This window comes from Cottoperca gobio, chromosome 6 (genome assembly GCF_900634415.1).
Source record: "Cottoperca gobio chromosome 6, fCotGob3.1, whole genome shotgun sequence".
In the NCBI taxonomy this organism is placed as follows: domain Eukaryota; kingdom Metazoa; phylum Chordata; class Actinopteri; order Perciformes; family Bovichtidae; genus Cottoperca; species Cottoperca gobio.
Genome location: NC_041360.1, coordinates 18238043 through 18250511, shown reverse-complemented (window position 1 = coordinate 18250511; position 12469 = coordinate 18238043). Strand labels below are relative to the sequence as shown.

The 12469-nt window shown below is 39.7% G+C and overlaps 1 protein-coding gene across 1 annotated transcript; it reads right to left on the bottom strand.

The window, feature by feature from the left end:
• Nucleotides 1-1254: 1254 nt before the first annotated feature.
• LOC115009681 (vesicular glutamate transporter 2.1-like) lies at nucleotides 1255-12154 on the bottom strand. The gene is made up of 12 exons (XM_029433844.1): nucleotides 11539-12154; nucleotides 9855-10110; nucleotides 9286-9404; nucleotides 8109-8223; nucleotides 7082-7166; nucleotides 6769-6858; nucleotides 5846-5988; nucleotides 5612-5761; nucleotides 4361-4493; nucleotides 4162-4272; nucleotides 3947-4074; nucleotides 1255-3054 (listed from the first exon to the last, which is right to left on the bottom strand). Exons 1-12 carry the CDS (start codon nucleotides 11622-11624, stop codon nucleotides 2725-2727), a joined length of 1746 nt encoding a protein of 581 aa, XP_029289704.1. The 5' UTR covers nucleotides 11625-12154; the 3' UTR covers nucleotides 1255-2724.
• Nucleotides 12155-12469: the final 315 nt, after the last annotated feature.

Below are 12469 nucleotides of genomic sequence, written 5' to 3'. Positions count from 1 at the left end.
GTTGCTTTGTTTTTGCTTTGTAACAGTTTTATCAAGTGAGATTAACACGTAGAAATCACCATCTGCTTCTATTTTCTTTTTTTATTCAAAGTTACATCAAGTATTTGCTTGAAATGTAAATTAACGGTCGCCATGTAATGAGCATTGACGTCATCTATGTGTTTTATTTCAGTGTCTTTTAGTACAAAGGTAGGACGACCTTCCTCATCACCAACATTTATTCTGAATTCAAGCTGTCATTAGAAACGGTTTCGTGTTAAAAGTCCAATACGCTCTAGAGTTAAACAGTATTGATTTGCCACCAATTAATGCAGGAGCTGGGTCAATAGTTGTTACATGAAACACTGTTGACCTCAGGTGTGTAGATGAGGACACACTCAGGAGACAGGGTGTGTGTAATATTCAGTATTACATTCTCTTTTTAGTTATGCGTCTGATCTTTCTTTTTTTCCTGTACATTTCAGAGACGTGTGAGATGCTGCTGACAGCTTTAATGGGTTCATCATACTTTTGTACAGCTCTTCATCTACAGGGCATATTAAAGTACCATTTGGGAAGACGGACAATGATCTGCTTTGTAGGGATGTAAGGTACAGGGTCCAATACTCTCCCCTGGACTCCAGAGACCTCAGTCATTGATTTACTAATGAGAAAAATACTTTGTTACGAGTAAAAGTCCTGAATTGAAATATATAATATATTAAGTAATATAATATAATTAATTGCGTATATAAGTATAATCGGGAAAAGTAGGCCTATAGTATTAAAAGTAAAGCACTCAATACAGAATAATGTCCCCTGTGACACTGTTATATTATCTATATTATATTATTATTATTACTCATGGCATTCATGTAAAATCAGGATTTTACTCTTGTAGTTGGTTGAGGTGAGCTCATTTTTAAGTATTTCATATAGGACTGCAACTAATGATTGTTTTCATTATGAATTAATCTCTGATTTCTTTCTCCATTAATCGATTGATTGTTTAGTTTGTGAAAATAATGAGAAATACCATCATAATTACCCAGAACCCAAAGTGACTGCCAAGGAAGTAACTGTTACAATATCTCTCTACGGCTATCCTATCAATTAAAGACAAGAAGCCCTAAATAAGTATAAAAAACATTAAAGGTATTCAAATAATTAAAAGGAAAATCAGCAAATCTTCACAATTGAGAAGTTGGAACCATGAAATGTTTTTGTGTTAAATAAATGACTTACCCACAAGATGACGAAGAACTGACAAAAACATGACCTTTGGTTGGGTTTTTTTATAAAATGATATGAGTATTTTTTATAACACTTTTTGACATCAACATACCTCTTCATTAAACACAATATTAGAATCCATAAAATCACATTTATCTTGTTTACATAAATTTCAGGCACAAAGCCGTAATAGCATCTTTTGGTCATCTTAAACATTCTTAAATATTCATATATTTTTAAACATCCTTGCAAATTTCATACAGCAAATGAAGAAAGTGTTCACCTAGCAAATAAAGTCTGGTGGTAGAGCCATCTACTAACTCATGTGGTCCACTCAAACGTGACAATATCAAAGTGTCAACAAAGTCATTTTGGTGACAATGAGAACAACCAAGAAACACCAAGAGATCACAACAACCTGGCTGTTCACATACATTACTGCATTCCTCGCTGTCAAAATGCAACAACACATCCTGCATCATGAGCACTAAAGCTGGATTCTCCAGACACTAGTAATTTGTTAAAACACACAATGTTGAGCATCACATGACTCCAAAACAATTACAGTTAGATACAGCAAGCGAGTGTTACATTACAAAACAGAATGTGATGGGTGGCGGCTGGTACACAGAATTTATTGCAGTGCACACCAAACATCAATAAACAATGTCTTCTGAGAAATTGCCTTCAAAACTTTTTTGATTTGTCTCACATCACGACTGGCACCTGATTATGAAAGTTCATTTTATTATTTATAATGGCAGAAGACGTTTATCTAAGAACAAAGCAGTGAGCCGGATGAGGACTATCAATGACTGTGAGGCGGCTGCATCTGATACACTGATCTGAGCAAATTCATGCAAACAAACACACACTAAAACTCTACGGTTCCACTTCACTCACGCTATTTTTGTCTTATAGTGTATTACAGGCCTCGCTCGACGAGAGGGAGACCTTTTTTGCAAGCAGACATCTCCCTGAAAAGGTACTGTCCATGAAAAATATGGCCTTTTATAATAATGTTAACACAGATCAACGACCCAAAATCCACAATAGTCTCACAGAAACAGTATACAGGTATATACAGTACATAAAACACATTTGAGAAACAGAATATAATCTTGTTTTTAGAATACCTAAAGTTTCAGTGCAATCAGAGTGGTATTTCAGAGAAAGACCCTATATGATGGTCAACTGCAGTGTCATCTGGCTCATGTTGTTCAAGTAGATTGATGAGGTTTGGGTGCCTAAGAAGAAGTACAACATAGGCCTGCATTTCTCTTTGCTCTCTGTATAGTGAAGCCCTACAGTAGGTAGATGTAATGAGAGACATGTGATAATCTAATGAGGATTGTTCTGCATTGCAATTAACTACTTCTTTACATTGGCTTTTTGAAACTAGTAACCGTTTTACTTGAATACACAGAATGGATTTAAATATCTAAGATAATATTGTGCAATCTGTGATTGAGATTCTGTTTCTGTAAGCAGACTCACCACAACCGGCTGCTCTTAAGAGTAGCCGCGCTCAGCATATATCTTTCCGGCCGGCTCCTGCACATACTCCTCCGTCTTATCCCAGTCCTGCACCCATCCTCCGTTGAGCTGTGAAGTGGCCCCGTAGCTTTTAGCCGGACCGCCCATCGCGCCGTATCCCTGCGTGATGTCGCCTGTCTCCTCGGCGAGCTCATCCTCTTCTATGAAGCCGCACTTCTCATCGCTGGTTTCTTCAGGGTCGGCCCATGGCTGTTTCTCCCCAGATGCAAAGATCCCATAAAACACCACTCCTCCATAATGCACTAGGGAAGCAATGAGGAAGACGTACTGCCACTCATCCCGGGTCTAGAGACAGAAAAACAGTTGCAGGCTGAGTGACTTCTGATAATGTGTTTTCTCGACTAACTCTTCCCATGAGCAGTGAGCTCCTAAATGCCAAAGTTTCCCACAGCTTTGGCTTCAAATGACAGATTCCTGTATGTGTGTGTTTTGCTCTTCCCACTGGTTTGAAGTGGTAGTGACAAATGTGATGTCATGAATGCACCAATCTGGGTTTAGCAACATTTGAATCAACATCTGATGACAGTTGTGAGGTTTTCTATTGGCAGGCCACTGTCAATATCAAATATCATATGTCAAACATGATCAAACTACATCGACTCAGTCCTAATGAAGCTGGGCTTTTGAGTGCTAAAGACACAGTGTGTGTGTATTTTAAAGTAGTCTATATTCATTGTAAAATGCCTCTCTTTTCTCTTACTGTAAAACCTAAAAATGTTTTTCATGACTCATCTGGAACATACAATCAAATGTGGTTTGGAGCAACTAGCTAACCCCGGTCTGAAGTATCATTTCAAAGCTTATCTTACTTCTCCTGATCTAACGATGGGGGTGAGAGAATTGTATTGGTGAACAGTCCTACGGCTCCATATCACTCCACATCTCTGTATCAGGCTGTGTTTGCTGAGCCACAGCCAACTGTGAGTGATCCAATAAAACCTGTAGGATTTGTTTTAAATCCCTCTCGTCACTAAACCCTCTAGATATTCTGTTCCACTCGTAAATACCTCAAAATATCCTTTTGACTCTTTGACTTTTATGTGTTAACTTTGATTGTTGCACATTCAGTTTTAAATATTTAATGTTATAGAAAAACACTCAAGATTTAAAATCAGGGCCCTTAAAAGATCCTATCTGCATTAACATTCACATCGCTGCATGAATAGAAATGTCTCACCTTGTTCTTTGTCATGGCTCCCACGATTAGAGGGCAGACCATCCCTGACAGGGTCCCCACTCCGTTGGATATTCCCATGAGTATGCTGGCATAACGAGGAGCGATATCCAGATGGTTGACGTTGAAACCTGCAGCAACAAAGAGTATTCTGAGTTGTGTGCTATTTTGAACAACATAAAAGAATTTGAAATACAATCCATTGTTTTGAGACTCACCTGATATTGCAAATCCACTAAAACCCACCGCCAGAACTAAGAAAGAGATGGCCACCCCCTTACTGTGAGAATAACCAACCACTAACAGGAAAGTGGCCTCCATACCGAACCCTGGAAACAACAAGAAGGGAGTTCACTGATGAGGAATGCTTCGATAATATCAAGGTAACAGACAGAGAGCTGATTATCAAAGCCTCACCGCCACAGTTCATGATTTTCCGGACCGTAGTGGTGGACATGATGTTGTGCGTCCGCAGGTAGTCCGCTAACTGGCCTCCTAACGGCACGATGATGGTCATGACCAAGTGAGGGAGCGCTGACACTATTCCAACCTGAGAAACCATCAAACACTTGTCAGAAGGAAATGTGACTACAAAGAAACGGTCAAAACAAAAGAGATTCTCCTTCTTTTCTCAGATCCAATCTTTGTGCGTGCTTCACCCTCTGACTGCAATATCACATTCGAGCAATAATTCACCTGCAGTAATCACAGCAGCCCGTCCTGAAGCTGAATTACACCTGCCAAAGCAGCTTGATTCATGCTTCAGCGAGGGTAAAGATCAGGACATCTCAAGATTAACACAGGAATCTTTGTCAGACACATTCACTCATGGACTGCAGGATCAGAAAAGTACCAAAGCACAGCACTCTCAGGAGAAGTTATTGCAAACTGCCCAGATAAATAACACAATTCATTTCAAAGACAACATTTAAAATCTATTTTCTTCAAATAAGTGAAAGATTATCCTAAAGAAGTGAGATCATTTCACTAAATTGCTTTGTCACAAAGGCCCACTGACAGAGCTCATCTCAACTTAAAAATGTAGGTAGTAAAACAGAATGTTTTTAAGTGCAGACAAAGCATTTAAGAGACACTGTTGAACAGAACACAGTCACACCAGTTACGAAGCAGAAACTCACAGAGAAACATTATCATTTATGTGGGGCCGTGTTTCTGAACACACGATGAATGTAAGTCAATGTTCACTCTCTTTTAGCTCTGATTTTGGTCTCCACCGACCCCTGCTTAGTGCTCTAATATGTTCAACAGCTCTCTCTGTCTGTCTGCAGCTCTGTGTCGAGCAGGTTTCATATATCAGTATATCACTGAAAAACAGCTGCCGGCGTTAGATGAAGCTATGAGAACGGTGAGAGTGAACTTTTATCTAATATCTAAAGTTTACATTTTTAGAGCACAAGAGTAAATCATTTTTCCACTGATGGAATGAATGGATGAATGAATGAATGAATGAATGAATGAACAGCATTGTTATACTGTTCAGCGCAGAATAAGACAGATTATTGTTCTAGTTTCAAGAAGATATTTAATTTGCATTCTAAACAAATTAAACTGCACTGAGAGATTCATATGTGAGAGAATCTGAGTTTGTAATCTTGAACATTGGATCACATGATGTTGAAAGATATTTTCTACGAGGGATTTCTTTACCTTGCTGATTTCAAAGCCAAACACTTCTTCAAAGTATGCCGGCTGGCTGATGAGGAGCAGATAAAAGGTCCAGCTCCTGCAGAAGTTGGCCACGATGATTGCATAGACGGGCATGGAGGTGAAGAATTTCTTCCAGGGGGTCTTGTATTTCTGTTCAAACAAACAGAGAATCAGCTTCGACGTACAGCGCTTGGCGTAGTGTTACAAATCAATGGATACACATTGAGAACTCACTTCCATCGCTCCTATCATCTGTGCACTTTCCCCGATGCTCTCCTCGATGTAGCGGCGCTCCTCGATAGTGATGGTCGGGTGCTCCGCTGGGCTCTCATAGGACACCAAGACCCAGAACATGTACCAAAATATCCCAACGCATCCTGAACAGACCAGGGCAGTCATTACAAACTTGCTCAGATCCTCAGAACTTTATTTTGAAGGTATAGTGGAGACCCCCAACGTTTTAAAAATACCAAACATCTTGTATAAATCACAGCATATCTGGAATATTTCCATTTGTTTGAATGGTGCAGCCATAACAATATTTATTATTTCACTCCGTTTAAACATGTACAGAATATACAATATATGATGCTGTCAGTGAGGAATATATGCACATTCTGCATCATGCTGTGATGTGGATTGTCCATATTGTAATTTTGTTATGTTGGTCTATTCTGTACACATGACATATTGCACATCTGTGCGTCCTGGGAGAGAGATCCATCCTCAGTTGATCTTCCTGAGGTTTCTTCCATTTCTTTCTCCCATCTAAAGGAGTTTGTTTGGGGAGTTTTTCCTTATGCGAAGCGAAGGTCGAAAAGAACAGAGGATGTCGTATTCTGTACAGATTGTTAACCCCCCCCCCCCCCCCCCCTGAGGCTGCTTTATAAATAAAATTGACTTGACTTGACTTAACTGTATGTTAAAGCTAGACAGGATGTAACTAAATGACAGCTACATGTGGCAGAAAGTGGCAATTATGGGAGGAAAGAGCACATTAGCACCATAAATGAACTATTGGTCGTATAAGACAAGAATGTAATGAACTGTGCAAAGGTGTCATTTATAGCTTGTGAACTTTTCATTTGTAAGAAAGACTTTTTGTGTTGTTTCTTCTTTTTAAAATGATTTTGAGGTGTTAATACAGTGACACTCACCATACACATAGAAGACAGAGGGCCATCCAGTGTACTGCACCAGGATCCCAGCCATAGGCATGGCTATCACTGCACCAGCATAGGATCCTGAACAAGACAACATATTATGACCAAGCAGAAATGGATCCCGGCTGCTTATTCAGAGAGCGCTGTTGTCTCAGTGAATAGAGACAAATGGTTGTACACATTTCAGGAACAATATTCTGTCATTCTAAACCTGCATTTCAGTGTAGGAAGTAATATGATGATGAAATATACACGACACCAATGAGTCAATCACAGAAACGTGTCTTTGTGTGTTGATGTTGTACCACAAAGGAGATGGTTGCCAGACGACTTCTCTCCAGCGGTGGAGCCCATTTACTCCAGATCCCGTGGCAGGCTGGATAAGTCACTCCCTGCACCGTGAAAAATGACATTACAGTCACAGTCTGAATACACATAGATCATTTTATATTAACTTTAATATGTTTTTCTTCTGAGGCATCTAATCTTTCCGCAGCAATATATTAAACATCTATTTTTCCACTTTTAGTCAATACAATTTTCCTAATAAAACTGATTTTGCCTGATTGACGTGGTCCCTTCTCATTTGCCAAAGACACAGATGACAAATTGCAGTTAATAACAAACAAACCGACATGCATTGTAGCCGACCTTTCTAATAGAGACTAATGGGTTAGGTGTGAGTCTGTGCAGACTCAGGCTGACTGCCCACTTCGGGAAAAAAACCCTGAATTGCTCCCATTAAATCTTCATTACACACTAAGTGGCATACAATCAACTATTGATAGACACAAATTGCTGGGGCTTGCAGTGGGAGATACCCTGAAATGCTAATGTTTAATTTGCAGTAATAAGTCGATGGGTGCTGAACGCAGGCGGCTCGCTCTCCATGGTTATGAGCTGCTATTGAAACGAAAGCATGCAGCACAACAAAATCACAAAGGAGGATGACCTTCAGTGTGATAATAGCATCTCTCTCTCTGAAATCTTTTCTTTTCTGTGGAGCAGTGGGAGCCGCCCGCATCAAGTGTTTTTATTTCTTTTGTTCTGTGTGTTTCCAGGTAAACCAACATACTGCTGTTGGCTGTGTGTGGACTAATCTGATCATTGTATACAGGAAAAGGAATGACACTTTTCCCTAATGGCCTTCATTCTCCAGTGCAAATTCAAATAGAAAGCCCGAGAGTTCAAGAGGATTTCTGTAAAACGTGGTCAAACACAGAATGTCAGGACAGTTTCATTAGGGGTCCAGTTTAGCTCTCAGCTTGATAATGAGGCATCATTTTCGAGTCTTTTAAAGGTCAGGATCTGATGTGCAAACTGTGCATCCGTACCTCCACCAACCCTTGTAATATCCTCACAAAGATGACACATCCATAGTGCGTCCGGGCGGCAGAGGGAATGAACATGTTCAGGATGGATGTCAGCACGATGGCAGCACCGAAAACTCTGGATAAACAGTGTGTTGGGATTATTTGTCAGAATATTATCAAAACAAGAGCATCTTATTCAAACAAGATACACGGTAGGGATATTGATTCAAGCACTTCAAAGACATTAATACATCAGATACGCAATAACATATCCATACAATGTTCTACTGTATGATTCTTTACAACATACTGGAAGAATAAACACTGATAAAGAAGATAAACAAATCCTAATTGGGATGCTACACGTGCGCACACACACACACACACACACACACACACACACACACACACACACACACACACACACACACACACACACACAAGGGGCAGCTATTCAGTTTCCAGGGGAGTGAGCACGGGAGGTGTTTGCAGCAGAAGGCCTCAGTGGGCTCAGCTGACTTGGCATGATGAAGCTCTTTAGATATTTGCATCTTATTTAAGCTCCTTTTCCCTCATGAGAAATCTAACTATCCTATAATGTGGACATATAGGACTTATACTGCAACCTTATCCTACGTGCTTCTTCTTTTTTTGTATCCCTATTATATTTACATGATTTTCTAATAGGAATTTTACAGTTTTGTTGTTATATATATATATATATATACATATGTATTTTAAACCACATTGTTCTTTGTTGCACACTTATTCTGTGTCTTTCCTAAGTGTAGCTGACTAATCAGTTGTTAATGAAATAATGTGACATAGAGGAAATATATGACCATTGAAATCATACTACAATCATTACTTAGAAGCACATTTCACACAGGGCTTTAGCGGGTGTGGTTGCCATGCCTCTGAACATAAAGGATTAGACACGGTGGTCCCATGGGAGCTCATTAACATGAGGAGGCACGCCTGGTGGGCATGAGCCAAATCCCCAGTTCATCTGATGTAAGGTCAGACTCCTTTCTTCAAACCATGAGACCGACATCCAAATATTACACCTATAGATTCATTATAAAGTAAAATAATACACGCATATCTGTAATAAGTACATTTATATTAAGAAATATATTTACCCCAACCCTCACTATGTATTCGTAGTTTATTTCCAGAAATGCTCACGTGCAGTTACCTGTTAGCAGCCAGTCTTGAGGAGATATACCCTCCTGGTATCTGAGTCACTATGTAGCCCCAGAAGAAGGAGCCATGAATCATCCCCACGGTCTCTGGGCCCCAGTTGAATTTCGCTTTCTTTCAGACAAAAACAATAAAGTCAATATTAATTCCTTTTCAAAACATTTCTGATGAACATCGTTAAAATTATATTTAAAAGGCTTCTTATATATGTGTGAAACACGGTCAGTTGAAAATATTGTCAGCAATCCATCAGATCTTTTTTTAATTGATGCATGTAAACCTTTGCAGCGACACCAGAACATATAACTTGATCGATCGACTAATTAAAGCACAAAATTAGAAGATTAAAGCAAATTAAATGTAAAAGAAGAAAGCAACCTGCATGTGCTTATACTTACTATAACATACAGGCCCCACACAAGAAATACAATTTAAAAAGCACATATAAGCTGTTAAGATGTTCTCCAGGTGAGTTTGATATCGATCAGTGTATTGGCTCTGGCCCTCATCACTTATTAAACATGTGGGTCTCGTGGGAGGGAGGGGGGCGGAGTTTACAGGCACCTCTAGTATGATGATCTTGCCGTTTTGATGGATCGTGCTGTTATTGACCATGCTGACGATGGCCACACCCAAGTTACACCGGATACCGAAGGAGATGCAGAAGCCGAGCCCGCTCAGCATAGCGATGATGTATCTGCGTGGAGCCCCGAAGCACGTGCAGTCACACAGGGGCGTCTTCCGCTCCTGCTCCGCTGTGGGTCTCCCATCCTCCGTCAGCTCGATCGCCTCACCTGTCTGCTGCCGCTTTTCCAGCCTCCTGCAGGACACGAGACGATTAATTTGCTCTTTTTGTATAGCTTAAATTCAATGTCGACACTTGGATGTGTGAAATCAAACATCCAGGAACATTAAGCTGCATTAAGGAGCGAAAACTGTCAGTGGGAAATGTGTGATTTCGTTGATTTTCTACAGCAACAATTTATACAATTGTATTTATTCAAATTGCTATTATAGGCTGTTTATATCTTGGAAACAAGCTTGCATCTTTACTATGTGCTCTTTTAACGACAGGCCTTGACCGTGTCTTCATTTTCTGCTTTTAATTTGGCCCAGGCCCCTCAAAGCATGCTCCCTTTTAGTTAAAGTCAAACTGCTTTTTTTCGTTCCCTGCTGAAATTCTCCATATTTCTGTAAAAGAAAGACTCGTTGGCAAACGAGGGAAGAATTACCTTAATACCGCATTGCAGCACTATCAGCATCATCGTTGTTAATTTGGCCCGTTTCATTTTTTAATTAGCCCTCATAAATGTGGGGTTGGCGTTTTGATTTGGCTTTCAATTTAAATGTGTACAAAATAAATGTAAGGTTAATTTACAAAAGATTAAACATTGAAATATGAAGGCCTCATCCAGTAACACAAATAACAGGCCTGCTACTGCTTAAATGAAACCAACTGATTTTCTTCCCTCCTTTGAGTCACGTTTTTGTGTTGCAGTATGGAATCAAGTTCACCAACAGAAAGCCATTTAAGGAGCAAAAAATAAACGAACATGTTGTGTGCCTGCACAAATGTTCACCTAAAATAGGTTTCTTTTAGAAACGATACATGTTTCCAGATGATTTGTGTAAAAATTCGTTTTTTCCCGGCTTATTGTTCATCCAAAAGTGATTTTATTTGCATCTCCAATCAGAATTAATAAATAATTCAATATTATACATGTGAGAAAACTGCTCCTCTACATGCTGCCCCCTTACTCTGATTTCTGTTTCTGTTGCAATCAGTTATCAGTTTTCCTTTGGACTACAAAGTAATTATATAAAAGTAGTAAAATAATAAAGAGAGTCAATTGATATGAAGTCCATCGATCTTGGATTAATTCAGATGGATACATAAGGTAATAGATATCCTCCGACCTTGTGTCACGACTCATTCTGTTTCATTAATTATTTAAAAATAAAAAAAACACCCACAGCAGCTGGTGGAGGGGATCATCCTCCTGGGAAATATCTGATCCTTAAATATTCGGGCCACACGACTCTGCTTTCAGCATCATGTCCGTGATTCATCTCATAAAGAAGAGATTTCCCTCTTGATTTCATTGCAAAGCAGCAATAAGCACATTTAAAGCCAGTGCACATTTTATGCTGGATCTTAACATCTGGGTATTTTCAATGTTTAATTTCTCATAATAGACAACATTCTGTGAATAAAAGACATGCAGAAATGGGAATTTCTTCGCCTTACTTGTAAATCTTTCCGAGGGCCTTTCCTGCGAGCTGTTTTATTCCCTCCTTAGTGGTAGGGGCAGCTTTCTCCGTGCCGGGCTCCATATCCAAAATATCTTTAAGAATCTACAATACTATAACAAATGGAAGTGCTGCATTAATGAGCATGTTGTTAAGATATTAATCCAAATAACGCGCTGCTGTCTTTTAAACAGAAAATCTCGATGTCCTGAAAAGATGAGCCAGAAAATGGAGAACGTTCAGTCTGAAAGGGCTGGTTTCACAGTCACAAAACAGCAGTCAAATAAGTCTGTTTCTGCCTTGCGCAATGTTAATCCATGCAGTGCCATTTTAAGATCCAGGCAGGCGATAAGAAAACAGCAAACACAGGAAACAGAAAGTTAGATTTTTTTCCCCCACTATTCTTTGAGAAATCGAGGTGGAGAAAAGTGGAAAATCTTCAACCGGTGCAGGTCAACGGAGCTCCGGTCTAATCTAAGTTGAGGATCTCCGGTGAGGCAGCAGCCGGAGAAGGTTTCAGCACCGCGGACAGCGCACAGCTCATCTACCTGTCAGCAGCTCCGCGCAGCGCCCCTCCTCCCACCGCTCCTCTCCTCTAATTCAATTACTAGCCTTCCAAAAAAAATTAATGTTAACTGCGAGAATTTCCAATAGCATCACCTGTCTCCTTCAAAAATATATAACTGAGTAAAAAAAGGATTTTAGGATGAGCTCCGACACCTTATAAATCACTTGCTGGCACAAAGCAAGGATCCCCTCCCTCTACATCCGGTTGTTTGTCGGTTTTAGTTTGACCTACTGCAGACAGTGGGAAAACTTCAGGGACACATTTGAAGGAAGCTTTGTTTTTACTAAATTGAATAAACTGAGGATTGTAGTATTTTTCATTGAATAAAAGAAAGACATGCTATTCACACATGTGGAACGAG